Source organism: Chanodichthys erythropterus, chromosome 24 (assembly GCF_024489055.1).
Source record: "Chanodichthys erythropterus isolate Z2021 chromosome 24, ASM2448905v1, whole genome shotgun sequence".
Taxonomy (NCBI): Eukaryota; Metazoa; Chordata; class Actinopteri; order Cypriniformes; family Xenocyprididae; genus Chanodichthys; species Chanodichthys erythropterus.
This window is the reverse complement of record NC_090244.1, coordinates 18,466,379-18,480,713: the sequence shown is the minus strand read 5'-3', so window position 1 is coordinate 18,480,713 and position 14,335 is coordinate 18,466,379. Positions and strand designations below refer to the sequence as shown.

Below are 14,335 nucleotides of genomic sequence, written 5' to 3'. Positions count from 1 at the left end.
CATATTTAAATTTTTTTAAAAAGTTCTCATCACACATTAAAAATGTATCCACAATTTATGAGATCATGCTCTACTTAATATAAAAATTCAAGTTATTTATTTTCTAATACGCTCTTACCCAAACCAATATTAAATTTCTCATTGACAAATGTATAATTATTGCACATTATGGAAAAACTACTAAAACTAGTTACAAAAATAATCTTGAGTGGCAGAGGTTATTCTACTTTTAAATAACAGCTGTATATTGTGGTGGAAATGACATTTGTTCATTGCAGGTCAATAAAAATGGTAAAATATTAACTTGTAATCTAAGTTTGTCCTCTTACAGACCTTAAAACTAGACAGATTATTTAAACTTATGAGACTATGTTAAATGACTTGAACAAGTTTTTTTTTTTCTTTTCAACTTCACAAGGTTAAAAGTGCCCTAGTTGAAGAAACGCCCTTATTTAACATATAATAATATATAGAATAGCCTATGGCGCTCCTGGGCGTTCCATGCTGCCCCCTGCTGGTGTAAAGGTGTTATTTGGTTCAAGAGTCATTTTCATTGAGAATTCCGTCATAGTGAGAGCGAACAGCGACAGTACGAGTACATACTGCGCGCGTCAGGAACGGTACGCGTCAAACAAGTGTAACGTTTCTTGAGCTGTTTAAGTATTTATGGAGAGTGTCGCCTTTACCACCAACAGACATTGGCTACTTCAAGAAGGACTGAAATTTCATGCTGGCTCCCAATTTTCTCGGCTGGGCAAACCGTGGACATAAATGCCTAGAACAGAGAAGACCAATGTGATGCATCTGCACGAGAGGAAAATCACTCGACTAAGATGGGTAATAAGCAAACGATATTTACTGATGAACAGCTAGACGCCTATCAGGTAAGAGACTCTAGTCTTTATCATTCTTTGCAGATCATATATAGAGACAACAGCAACAAAATCAAGTTTTGGGTGAAGAATGAACAGATCTTTGGTTTTGACTTTGTTTTCTCTAAATAAGTAAAAAGCAATAAGAAATCAGCAAAGAAAAAAACTTCATTAATGATTGTACTGTTTATATATATATATATATATATATATATATATATATATATATATATATATATATATATATATATATATAGCCTCTAATTGTATGTATGTGTGTGTGTGTGTATATATATATATATATATATATATATATATATATATATATATATATATATATATATATAAGCCTATTTTGTGTAAACAAAAGCTGACACAGGTGTTTATTCCCAGAGATGGTCTTTATGATTTTATATGAGGCTTCACCTTGTTCTTAGTTTATCGTCTGCGGCATACAAGCCACTTTATTGTCTTCCACAGTGCACAGATTGTAGGATTTTACAAGGAAATTATGAGTTTGACATATATAGCTGTTGCACATTTTGCTTTAAACTAGTCAAAATGTCAGTTTTAGTTTTGTAAATCTTCATGATGTTCTTAAAACCAGTAGGAACCATAATGGTCAACACAGAGAAGTAAGCCACTTTCATTTATAATCATATATCATGTATTATTTGCTCTTTTTGTGATACCTAAAGGTCTGAGCATTCATTGAGGCATATCTGAAGACATCTGATCATATTGTTCCAAAGCGCTTATCCTCCTCGTGCACGAGCATGTGAGAAGAGAAGATGCTTTGTCTTTGGTAACAGTAGTCTGTCATGCCTTGGCGAAACATCATCGCCTGCTGCTTCGAGAAGAACTCGGAGAGGCTTAAATATTAATACATGTCTAGGAAACCAAATTCTGATTAATAAGCTGTTGGAGTTCTGTTTTTTGTCATTGCAGTATGATGAAACCTGATTAAATTCAAATGGATTTATATGTAGATATACAAATAATCTTAGCATGGATATGTGGTGTAACTGGTTGACTGAGTCAGATATTAAGGGAGTTTGAATAAGCATCTGAATCAAGGAGATCAAATGCTGTTAGCAACAATGGCCACCGCTCCTTGTGCTCTTTAATCACTGGGTTGTACTTGTTCGTACCTGGATCAGTGGAGCTTGGCCATTTGGCTGATAGACTCATTCCTCAGAGCAGCCAAGTCTTATCAAGACCTTCATTGTGGTGTAAAAGTGAATCAGGCTAGTGGGGGGAGGGATATTGCAGAAAATTTGGTTGATAAATCTAATAAAGTCCTTTTTAAATGCACATTTTGCTTGCCTTAAAAACTTATCCATGTTTTAAAGGAGACATCCAAATATTAGGATTCTGTCTTCTTGTTTCCAAAACACTACTTGGTAAATGGTGATCAGTCAACTCCAATCCAATTTCAATTTGACTAATTTCAGATTCATCTGGGAATATTTCAGTTATAAGGTTAATTTAAATACGAACACACATGACTGATTCAAGCTTTCTTATTCATTAAAAGAATCATCATAAGAATCATTGAGTTGAGAATTTGCCTACACTGGCCATGCTTTGGAGTTATTTGTATGTATTTAAAAATAAACTGGTTCATTAGAGTCGTTTGTTCAAGAATAAGAAGAGTGATGCTTTATGTTTTTGATTTGCTAAAAATAACTTTTTCATAAGATTTATTTATTCAGGAATCAAACTGGCTGTGCTGATTTGTTTTTAATAAAAAGAACTACAAGAACTTAATCAGAAAAGTTATTTGTTTGTGAATCAGAATACACTGGTCGCATTGTATGTTTTTGATTCACTAAAAAGAATATGCTTCAAAGGGTTAGTTCACCCAAAAATCACATTTCTGTTATTAATTACTCACCCTCATGTCATTCTACACCCGTAAGACCTTCGTTCATCTTCACAATTCAGAAATTAAGATATTTTTGATGAAATCCAAGAGGCTTTTTTTTTATCCCCATAGAAGCAACCACATTCAAGGTCCAGAAAAGTAGTAAAAACATCATTAAAATAGTCCATGTGACTACAGTGGTTCATCCTTAATATCACAAATGTGATGCGCACAAATGGTTTTGCGCACAAAAAGTATTCTCGTCGCTTCATAACATTAAGGTTGAACCGCTGTAGTCACATGGACTATACAATGTCTTTACTACTTTTCTGGATCTTGAGTGTGGTAATTATGTTGCTTCTATAGGGGATAAAAAATCAAAATATCAAAAATATCTTAATTTGTGTTCAGAAGATGAACGAAGGTCTTACGGGTTTGGAACGACATGAGGGTGAGTAATTAATGACAGAATTTTCATTTTTAGGTGAACTACCCCTTTAAAAGCATAATTTGTTTGGGAATCGAAATACACTGGTTACACAGATGTATGTTTTTGATTCTCTAAAAAGAACCAGTTCATTAGAGTCATTTGTTTGTGAATCGGAATACACTAGTTACGCAGATGCATGTTTTTTTGATTCTCTAAAAAGAACAAGTTCATTAGAGTCGTTTGTTTGTGAATCGGAATACACTAGCTACGCAGATGCATGTTTTTTTGATTCTCTAAAAAGAACAAGTTCATTAGAGTCGTTTGTTTGTGAATCGGAATACACTAGTTACGCAGATGCATGTTTTTTTGATTCTCTAAAAAGAACAAGTTCATTAGAGTCGTTTGTTTGTGAATCGGAATACACTAGCTACGCAGATGCATGTTTTTTTGATTCTCTAAAAAGAACAAGTTCATTAGAGTCGTTTGTTTGTGAATCGGAATACACTAGTTACGCAGATGCATGTTTTTTTGATTCTCTAAAAAGAACAAGTTCATTAGAGTCGTTTGTTTGTGAATCGGAATACACTAGTTACGCAGATGCATGGTTTTTTGATTCTCTAAAAAGAACCAGTTCATTAGAGTCATATGTTTGTCAATCGGAATACACTAGCTACGCAGATGCATGTTTTTTTGATTCTCTAAAAAGAACAAGTTCATTAGAGTCGTTTGTTTGTGAATCGGAATACACTAGTTACGCAGATGCATGTTTTTTTGATTCTCTAAAAAGAACCAGTTCATTAGAGTCGTTTGTTTGTGAATCGGAATACACTGGTTAAGCGGATGTATGTTTTTTTGATTCTCTAAAAAGAACAAGTTCATTAGAGTCGTTTGTTTGTGAATCGGAATACACTAGTTACGCAGATGCATGTTTTTTTGATTCTCTAAAAAGAACAAGTTCATTAGAGTCGTTTGTTTTGGAATCGAAATACACTGGTTACACAGATGTATGTTTTTTTGATTCTCTATAAAGAACCGGTTCATTAGAGTTGTTTGTTTGTGAATCAGAATACACTGGTTACGCTGATCAGATGTATGTTTTTGATTCTCTAAAAAGAACCAGTTCATTAGAGTCATTTGTTTGTGAATCGGAATACACTAGCTACGCAGATGCATGTTTTTTTGATTCTCTAAAAAGAACAAGTTCATTAGAGTCGTTTGTTTGTGAATCGGAATACACTAGTTACGCAGATGCATGTTTTTTTGATTCTCTAAAAAGAACCAGTTCATTAGAGTCATTTGTTTTGGAATCGAAATACACTGGTTACACAGATGTATGTTTTTTTGATTCTCTATAAAGAACCGGTTCATTAGAGTTGTTTGTTTGTGAATCAGAATACACTGGTTACGCTGATCAGATGTATGTTTTTGATTCTCTAAAAAGAACCAGTTCATTAGAGTCATTTGTTTGTGAATCGGAATACACTAGTTACGCAGATGCATGTTTTTTTGATTCTCTAAAAAGAACAAGTTCATTAGAGTCGTTTGTTTGTGAATCGGAATACACTGGTTACGCGGATGTATGTTTTTGATTCACTAAAAAGAACAAGTTCATTAGAGTCGTTTGTTTGTGAATCGGAATACACTGGTTACGCTGATCAGATGTATGTTTTTGATTCACTAAAAAGAACTGGTTCTTGAGAGTCTTTTGTTGGTGAATCAGAATACACTGGTCGCGTCATATGTTTGTTTTTGAATGCTCTAATACAGGAATGTTTCTTGTTTCTTGACTGCAAATTCACATTCACAACATTAGATTTATTTTGCTGTGATGCTGAAGATTCAGCAATGGCGACATAGGTTTTTTTCCTGCTCTACCAAAAATGGAAGAAAACAACTATAAAAGTACCATTAAATGCCAGACATCTCATAACTGATCACAATGAGGTAAATTCTGAATTTCGATGACCCATATTTATTTATATGAATATTTTTAGAGCGCAGGACTATTACCTCCATTTGGGATTTGTAACAACTGCTCTCATACCTTTATTTTACATCTCTATGACGTTATTATAAGAAGTTATGAAAAAGCCATTTCTCTGTTAGATATGTGGGCTTACATCTATGGCAATAATTTAACACCGGGTCATCTATCCTCTTCGCTAATAACTCGCAGCTGTGGCCTTACCTCACATCTTACAGATTCAAGCCTCAATATTTCAAATTAACGAGCAATTAACAGTACTCAAAGGCTTGTGTGCGTAAATCATAGAACGGTCTTCCAAGCTGCTCCGTTGATTTGGAGGATGGTTATTTTTTTAGCATAAAGCTGGCTGGGTGTTCGGGTAAACATCATAAAGGAGAGCTTAATCATTAGCTAATAAATCTGCCGGCTCAGGTCGGCACGGCTACACTGAGTACGGTGAGGTAAGATAGTATCCACAGACCTGGAAACAGTCTCATAATGGGTTTTTAGGCGAATCGTGCTACAGTGGGTCGACAGCTGTCTCGATTCCCTGCGGTCATATTGCCAGGCCTCATTTCATGTGTGTGACGGGTAACACTTATCATACACAGTGAAACCTAAGAGGCTTTGTGTGCTAATACAAAAGGTGTTGAAAAGGCCGACAAGGATCTCAGGTGTTGATCCACGTGCAGTCATGCAGTTTGAGTGCAAAACTGTTGCTTAACGTGTCAGATTCACTGTTCACGTGCTTTCCCTTTGTCTTTGTAGCTAATTTAAAACAGGATAACTCAAAGCTACACGAGGATCAGAAAAATTAATATTTCTATTCAGCAAGGACGCATTAAATTAGTCAAAAGCAAATAAATGCTGCTATTTTGAACTTTCTATTCATTGAAGAATCTTGAGGAAAAGTTTCCAATAAATTATTAAGCTGCACAAATGTTTTCAATATTGATGATTATAATATGAAATGTTTCTTATGCAGCAAATCAGAATATTAGAATGATTTCTGAAGGATCATGTGACACTGAAGACTAGAGTAATGATGCTGAATACTCAGCTTTGCATCACAGGAATAAAAAAAATACATAAAATAGAAAACGGTTATTTTAAATTGTAATAAAATTTCACAATATTACTCTTTCACTGTAATAAACGCAGCCTTGGTGAGTATAAGAGACTTTCAAAAACATGAAAAAAATCTTACCAAACTGAATTTTTTGAAAGTATTGTAAATTTAAAAATTATTTAACTTTTTTTCAATTTTTTTTTTTTCTCACATAATGTGTGTGTGTGTGTGTGTTTTTTTTTCTTCAATATTGCACTACTACCTGTCAAATATATCACTAAAATAGGTTAAAAAAGCTTTCTGCCAATCAGATGTTCTCTCTTGGGAATCATTTTGTGTGCTCTTGTTTACTGGCTGATATTTTTTGAAGGGTGGGGTTTTGGTGAGAGGGTGTGGCCTAATTCAGTGGCTAATGCTGCCTTCACATGCTCTTGGAATTGTAATCGTAAATGGGTCATTGACAAATAAGGTTTTTAAAAGTGTACAAAAAACATAATGGAGATATATTTATAGATATATACGTTTTATTAAGTGTTTACGGGATTATGTGGTTTTTATAATCAATTAACGCTGCTTTTGTAATTTTGTTTACAAGATTTGTCACCAAAAAAGTAATTTGGTTTAACCAAAATTTCGGTTTTACCGAATGACACTTTTGGTTTTACCAAATGACGATATTTTCAAACAATGCTAACAGGCTGATATCTACCAATAGGACAATCAAACATATTTTATATCTAGTACATATTTTTAAACATTTTCCATGTTTTATAGCGGTTGTACCGAATTGATCTGATGTTTCAGGAAATGCATATGAGCAAGTGAAAACATGAAAAGAGTTAGTTACTTTACTTCATGTGCTCCTATGCATGTGTCTGAATGATGTCACATCCTGTCACATGATATTGAACGTATGACTTGATCCAAAATGGTCCCTTTATATCGGTTACTCCGAATGATATCAATGAAATTCATTTTTCCGGACATTCTTTCTCATAACAAAGCAACGACTTCTACACATAATTTTAATACCATTTTGCACTATGTTGATATGTGATGTTATAAAATCATGCCAGAATAAAAAATATATACATTTATTAAATTTTAAGATATTTTAATCACAAATGAAATGGCTGTATTGGCCTTTGGTGGTTAAACCGAATGACATTTTGACACTTCAAAATCTTTAAAATACCTTTATATGTAGCAAAATATAATTAAAACCTTTTGGATTCAATAAAAGAGATCTAGTTGTGCTACCTTACATACTTTGGATGTCATATCTTTGATTTTTATTATTATTAAGACAAAAAAATTACCCTTCATTGACCCAAATACAAGCTTCCTAGGTAAAAATTGCACATGAATGCCCTACCATTTTGAAACTTGAATGTGATGAGCTCGCAATCACGACTTCAGAAGTGGGAATTATCAAATTTCCGATAACACGTGAAGGCAGCATAAGTCTTCCAAAAGTTAGCAAAGCAGGAATAATACTTAAAAAATACTTAAAATACTTAAATTCAGTTAGAAATTATGCTTGGGGTTTAAGCCAGATGTTGTTACTAATCTTTTTTTTTTTTTTTTTTTGAAATTTGTATTATGAAATGTATGTTATACTTTATACGTGTTCAGAGAAGTGATTATCTTTCCTTTTTCATCTTAGGACTGCACCTTCTTCACCCGCAAAGAGATTCTTCGGTGAGTATAGATTTGGTTATTTTCTGTGCTTATTTTGGGAAATAATCCTTTGGAATCCAGCAGTAAGGATTTAAAAATGGTATAATTTGTTAAACAAAAAGAAAAGTACAATATGAATCTGAAATTGACAAATTTCATATTCAATACAAGCAGAAATTTTAAGTAAACAGCTATTGTGTTATAGTATAGTGTGTTCTACCAGTTCGTTCAACTCCACTGCATTCCACTTGCTCTTACTAACCATGTGTAAGATCTATATATCTCTCTCACCCCATTCATACAACGGATTTTTCCCTCGTCAGCAGTTCAGCTCCAGTGATATTCATCCATGCTCATTCATACAGACCAGTCTACATTTAACAGTCCACTGGCTTTATTAGTATTCCATTCACAGGCTGGGCACCATTTGTTTGACTGAAATTCATACAGTTGCTCAGATGAAACCTGAGATCTAATAAAGAGAACCTGACCATTATAAAATCTCTTTTTATGGGAATTGCCATTTATGTGAGCCGCCATTTATGTTTAAGAGCCGCTGAGCTCTGAACGCTAATCTAAAACTCTGTTCCAAAATCTGTTGAGCTCACTTGCTGTCTACATAAGTGACTGATTTGGAACATCAGCAGCAACACAAATATTGGGTAAAACTTTTTATAAATTATTGTAAAACAGAAGAGATTTGAAAAGCTAACTACATATTGCCAACAAATATTTGATAAAATAGTCCAATTTTAATCAGATAGTTAATTTTTTAATTAAAGATCTATTTTAACTGTATTTTTCAGTATAGCACTAACAAGCATAAAAACAATTATTACAATTATTGGCTAAAGCAGTACATTTTTAGTTGGATTTAACTTTTTTGTCACTGTATTTTTAGTACTGAATGAAATGTAATTTTTTTTCTCGACTTCATCATTTGGAGCACTCTACATAGGCAGTTTACATGAGGCACACTAGAGATTCACTTCATAAAATATTTCAACCAAATTTGACATTAACAAGTCCATAGGCTAACAGTACCATCAAGTATTGGGTAAATAATCAATTTTTAATCAGATTAATCAGAACTATACTTTTCGTCAACATGTCCTTAATGAGGGGGCCTAGAAAATCTAGCCACGCCACTGAAGAAAAGATTTGTCTCACGATTTATTTCAAAAGTGCCGTAGAACGTCTTTTTAAAAGATTTAATATAAGTCTAAGGTGTCCCCTGAATGTGTCTGTGAAGTTTCAGCTCAAAATACCCCATAGATTTTTTTTTTATTAATTTTTTTTAACTGCCTATTTTGGGGCATCATTAAATATGAGCCGATTCAGGCTGCAGCCCCTTTAAATGCTCACGCTCCCCGCCCACGGAGCTTGCCTTTAACAGCATAAACAAAGTTCACACAGCTAATATAACCCTCAAAATGGATCTTTACAAAGTGTTCATCATGCAACATGTCTAATCGCATAAGTACGGTATTTATTTGGATGTTTACATTTTATTATGGACGACTTTGATGGTGCTCCGTGGCTAACGGCTAATGCTACACTGTTGGAGAGATTTATAAAGAATGATAGTTGTGTTTATGAATTATACAGACTGCAAGTGTTTAAAAATGAAAATAGCGACAGCTCTCTTGTCTCCGTGAATACAGTAAGAAATGATGGTAACTTTAACCACATTGAACAGTACATTAGCAACATGCTAATGAAACATTTAGAAAGATAATTTACAAATATCACTAAAATATCATGTAATCATGGATCATGTCAGTTATTATTGCTCCATCTACCATTTTTCTCTATTGTCCTTGCTTGCTTACCTAGTCTGATGATTCAGCTGTGCACAGATCCGGATGTTAATACTGGCTGCCCTTGTCTAATGCCTTGAACATGGGCTGGCATATGCAAACGTACGTAACAGTCGTAACGACAGTCGGTGTTATGTTGAGATTCGTCTGTTCTTCGGAGGTCTTTTAAACAAATGAGATTTATATAAGAAGGAGGAAACAATGGAGTTTGAGACTCACTGTATGTCATTTCCATGTACTGAACTCTTGTTATTTGACTATGCCAAGATAAATTCAATTTTTAATTCAAGGGCTCCTTTCAACTGTTTGACATTGCATGTAGCTACACGGCATGTAGCTAAGCTAACAATGTGATACTCTAAAAAGCACAAAAATACCTAGTACACAATTATTGTTTAAAATAGTACATTTTTAGTTGGATTAACCTTTTCCGGTGCTACTTTTCAGTATTGATTGGTGTATATATAAATTTACAACCAACTTTTTTCTCTACTTAGGCATTTGGGCATAGTCAGCAACTCTAAGCGAACAGTGTTACATATAGATTAAAATAGTCCATTTTTAAGGAGGTTGTACATTTTAGCGCTACTCTTCAGTATTGAATAAAATATCTATCATATATAGCTATATTTTTAGTCAATTTGTCTTAAGTCGGGTGACCCAGAAAACCAAGCCATGCCACTAAATACTGTTCTTCAGCTGTTTTGAGATTAGCATGTAGCTAAGCTAACAATATGATACTCTAAAAAGCTAAAATAGTACATTTTCTATTAGATTGAACTTTTTCACTACTGTTTAGTACTTGAGTAAAATCTAAGTATATTTATAGCCAACTTTTTTCCTCGAAAGAAACGCTTTTGGAAAGCTCTACAGAGGCATTCTTTGAATTAGAAGCCAATGTTCTTAAGCGAGAAACATTTGTCCTGGTAAACATTGTGAGAGAGATTACATCCCATCCAATTGAGATTTATAGCCTCGCTCTGTCTGCAAGAATGTGATTTTTTTCGTGCTTTTTTGTGGCTCTATCAGAATCTCTCTCTGACAGGCCATGCAGCAAGCAGCAAAGCGTGTAATTGTCTTTAGCCACTAACATGACATTGCCTCGGTTGTAAGCCGTTGGTATATACATACGCTGTACTTTTGGCCCAATGAAGCATCATTCAGTGTAGCTGTACTAATCGGCTTTCAATCCGAAAGGTTTGTTGGTATTAATGAGCATGAGCTCCAAGCTAAAACTAGAGTCCATCACTCAATTTCTCTGCCAGCCTCAATTAGACCAGGTGGCTGCCATCCAATTTACCCATTTTCTCTACATAGCTTGTAAGTTCTGATAGTTTTATAAATAAAGAAATATAGTATGTATAAATTTGTTTATATTGTTAAATATTATACTATTTAGCATGTAAACATATAAGTAAACAATGGCAACAGAATAACTGGGTGATTAAACAGTAGATGAAAATGCTTCATTGCACAGTGAACTACTGCAGTCAAGTTGTAAATGTAGACCAATCAAATATGACATTTTCAGCTTTTAATATTACGTAGTCTAAGAATGTTGTTTATAAGGCAGGTTTTATGTCACCATGGGCGCTGATTATGTATGTAATGAAATTGTTGGTAATAAACTGAGGCAACCATAACTTGATCTGAATTACAATTAGGGGCCGTTCACACCGAACACGCTTTTGCCTTCCGCTGCCCTTCTTTCCCATTGTTTTTCATTGTATACATGTGATAGACAGATGTGTTTGACCGTTGCACTTGCATCTCGCACATAATACAGCATTCTTAAAATGTGGCGCTCAAGTTAAAATAAATTGAATTTGCATCTTCTACCTGTTACGTTACTGGTGTGTAGAAACACGCACGACTAGGAGAATACGATCAAAGTCCAACTTTACTAGATAATCCAAAGTAGCATACAGGGAACACAGGAGATAAACACACACTAGCATACAACAGTTACCGGCAAAGACAAGAGTGCAGGGTGAGTGGTAATATACAAGTCCTAATGAGTGCTGATGATGATCGTCTTCAGGTGCGTGTGATGGAAATGACGTGCAGGTGCAGGGCAGAGGGGATGCTGGGAAGTGTAGTGCAGGAACCGGTGGTTGTAACACTACCACTCAACAAAACCCATTCTGTATGATTGGCTGAAATTATTTTGTCTGCAATAAACGTATAAAATGCTTTTTTATTTCTGATTTTATATTTCAAAAGCAGTAGATAATTTTTTAAAGCCCAAAATTGGGATTTTCCAGAGCAATCTCACTATTTTCACACGATTTCTTTTTGCTCTAGTAGCTCTGTAAACACAAATAGGCTCAGTCACAGTTATTGACTCGGCCGTATTTTACAGCTCAGCTTAAGCAGGCCAGCCATTAGTTACAGCTACTAAGAATCCTCTTACAATGTTGCTTTTATCTTGCATCCCAGTGCTGCTTTGGTGCATTATATACACATACTCAGGGTGATCTCATTCATTTTTATAGCTATTACATAAAGTTTACACATAGATTATATGTGCATTTTAGTATGTTTGCATAGACAAGAATACATATAATACAACATATTAACAGTATCTACAGTGCAAACATAAACTTTATAAACGTACAAATATTTGTGAGTCTTCTGAGGGCTGATTGAAACTGAAATTAATGAAAGTTTGCAACAATACTGCTGCATATGACCGAGTTACTCAGATTTAATCCCATTGTGGGAGTCTCATTTATGATGGAAAACCTTTCAAGAAACTTTTCAGATTTAATTGTTATAATGTCAAATTAGGCATATGTGTGTGTGTATATATATATATATATATATAACAAATATATATATTATATATTTGTATAAGATCAAATATATAAAGTCGAATGATAATGGACCACTTGGATCATACAAAAATGTCCAACTTTTATGTATTTTTTTTCTATTTCAATTATGGTTGGGTCATACATTTTTCTACAACCAAACTATATGAATTAATACAATTTCATTAACAAATAAGCTACTTATGAAGCCATGTTGAAAGTTCATATGTGTTCATATTCTTACAATCTTAATCCAATTGTAGGAAAATGTTCATGTACTAGAACACGTATGAATACCCAACCCGATTTTATGAGAAAATGCAATTATTTAGCAAATTGGCGATTTATATATAAATTAAAGGGTTAGTTCACCCAAAAATGAAAATAATGTAATTAATTACTCACCCTCATGTCGTTCCACACCCGTAAGACCTTCGTTCATCTTCAGAACACAAATTAAGATATTTTTGATAAAATCCGACATATTTAAAACACTTCATGTGACTACAGTAGTTCAACCTTAATGTTATGAAGCGACGAGAATAATTTTTGTGCGACAAAAAAACAAATAACTTTATTCAACAATATCTAGTGATGGGCGATTTCAAAACACTGCTTCGTGAAGCTTTTACGAATCTTTTGTTTCGAATCAGTGCGTATCAAACTTCCAAAGTCACGCCACCCAGTGGTGAACTAATTTTGAAACACTTATAATGTATCTAATCCTCGTTTACTAAAATCATGTGACTTTGGCAGTTTGATACCCGCTGATTCGAAACAAAAGATTCGTAAAAGCTTCATGAAGCAGTGTTTTGAAATCGCCCATTACTAGATATTGATGAATAAAGTTATTTTGGGTTTTTTTTGCCACACAAAAAGTATTCTTGAAAGTGAAAGTGTTAATTATCTTGCTGTCAATGGAGGCCTCACTGAGCCATGGGATTTTATCAAAAATATCATAATTTGTGTTCTGAAGATGAACGAAGGTCTATGGGTGTAGAACGACATGAGGGTGAGTGATAAATGACAGAATTTTCATTTCTGGGTGAACTAACCCTTTAAACATGAAGCTCCACCCTAACGCAACCCCTAAACCTAACCCTTGATGGGGTGTGAGCAGATTGTACAAAAACGTATCACAAATCCATATGAAATCATCAAAATCACCAGTAAAATAGTTATGAATTGTCATGAAAGTGTATTGGAATACCTATAAACACTAACAAGATTTGCATTACGGTTTGAGAATGATAAACATGTTTAATTAACATTGTAACAAACATTGTGTTCCTAAGATGCTACTAAAATGGTTTTTCAGTGGTTGAAATGGAGACATTTTGGGTAAGCGCTGTTACCTGCGTTTCTCTCACGGTGTAGGATCGCTTTTCAAACCTTACGAAACACCTGGAACTCAATCTCTTGATTAGGCACAGGCTCGCAAAGTATCACATCAGGTCTGCTTCATTCCTTTGTAGATTCCTATTCACTATAACATAAAGAAATAAAGCCTTGTGTTGTTATTCGACCTGGCTGTTGTCCATTCCCTCTGTGCATTAGGTATAAATAAAACAAATTGTTTGCTTTCTGTTCTAATAGGATTGACATATTGCTCTCGGGTTTCAGGATATGCTGTTAATCGCTGTCGTTTGAAGATCAAGTGTCTACTTTAAGAAATTAAAAACAGATACAGGAGAAAGGGGTACAGTGTCAGTTTACAGTCAAACGACCCAATTACGGTAATACAGAAGCCTAACAAAAGGCTCTGATTGGCTGAGCGGTAGCTAGTGTACTTCCCCATTGACTCATAGCCAGGACATT

General features: G+C 34.2%; 1 protein-coding gene across 1 annotated transcript in view; it reads left to right on the top strand.

Annotated features, from left to right (window-relative positions):
* Positions 1-611: 611 nt before the first annotated feature.
* cib2 (calcium and integrin binding family member 2) overlaps positions 612-14,335 on the top strand; it is a 32,706-nt gene continuing 18,982 nt past the window's right edge. Inside the window, exons 1-2 of the mRNA XM_067380116.1 lie at positions 612-884; positions 7,871-7,905. Coding sequence (XP_067236217.1) covers positions 834-884; positions 7,871-7,905 — 86 coding nt within the window. The 5' untranslated portion in view covers positions 612-833. The remainder of the gene's footprint in view (positions 885-7,870; positions 7,906-14,335) is intronic.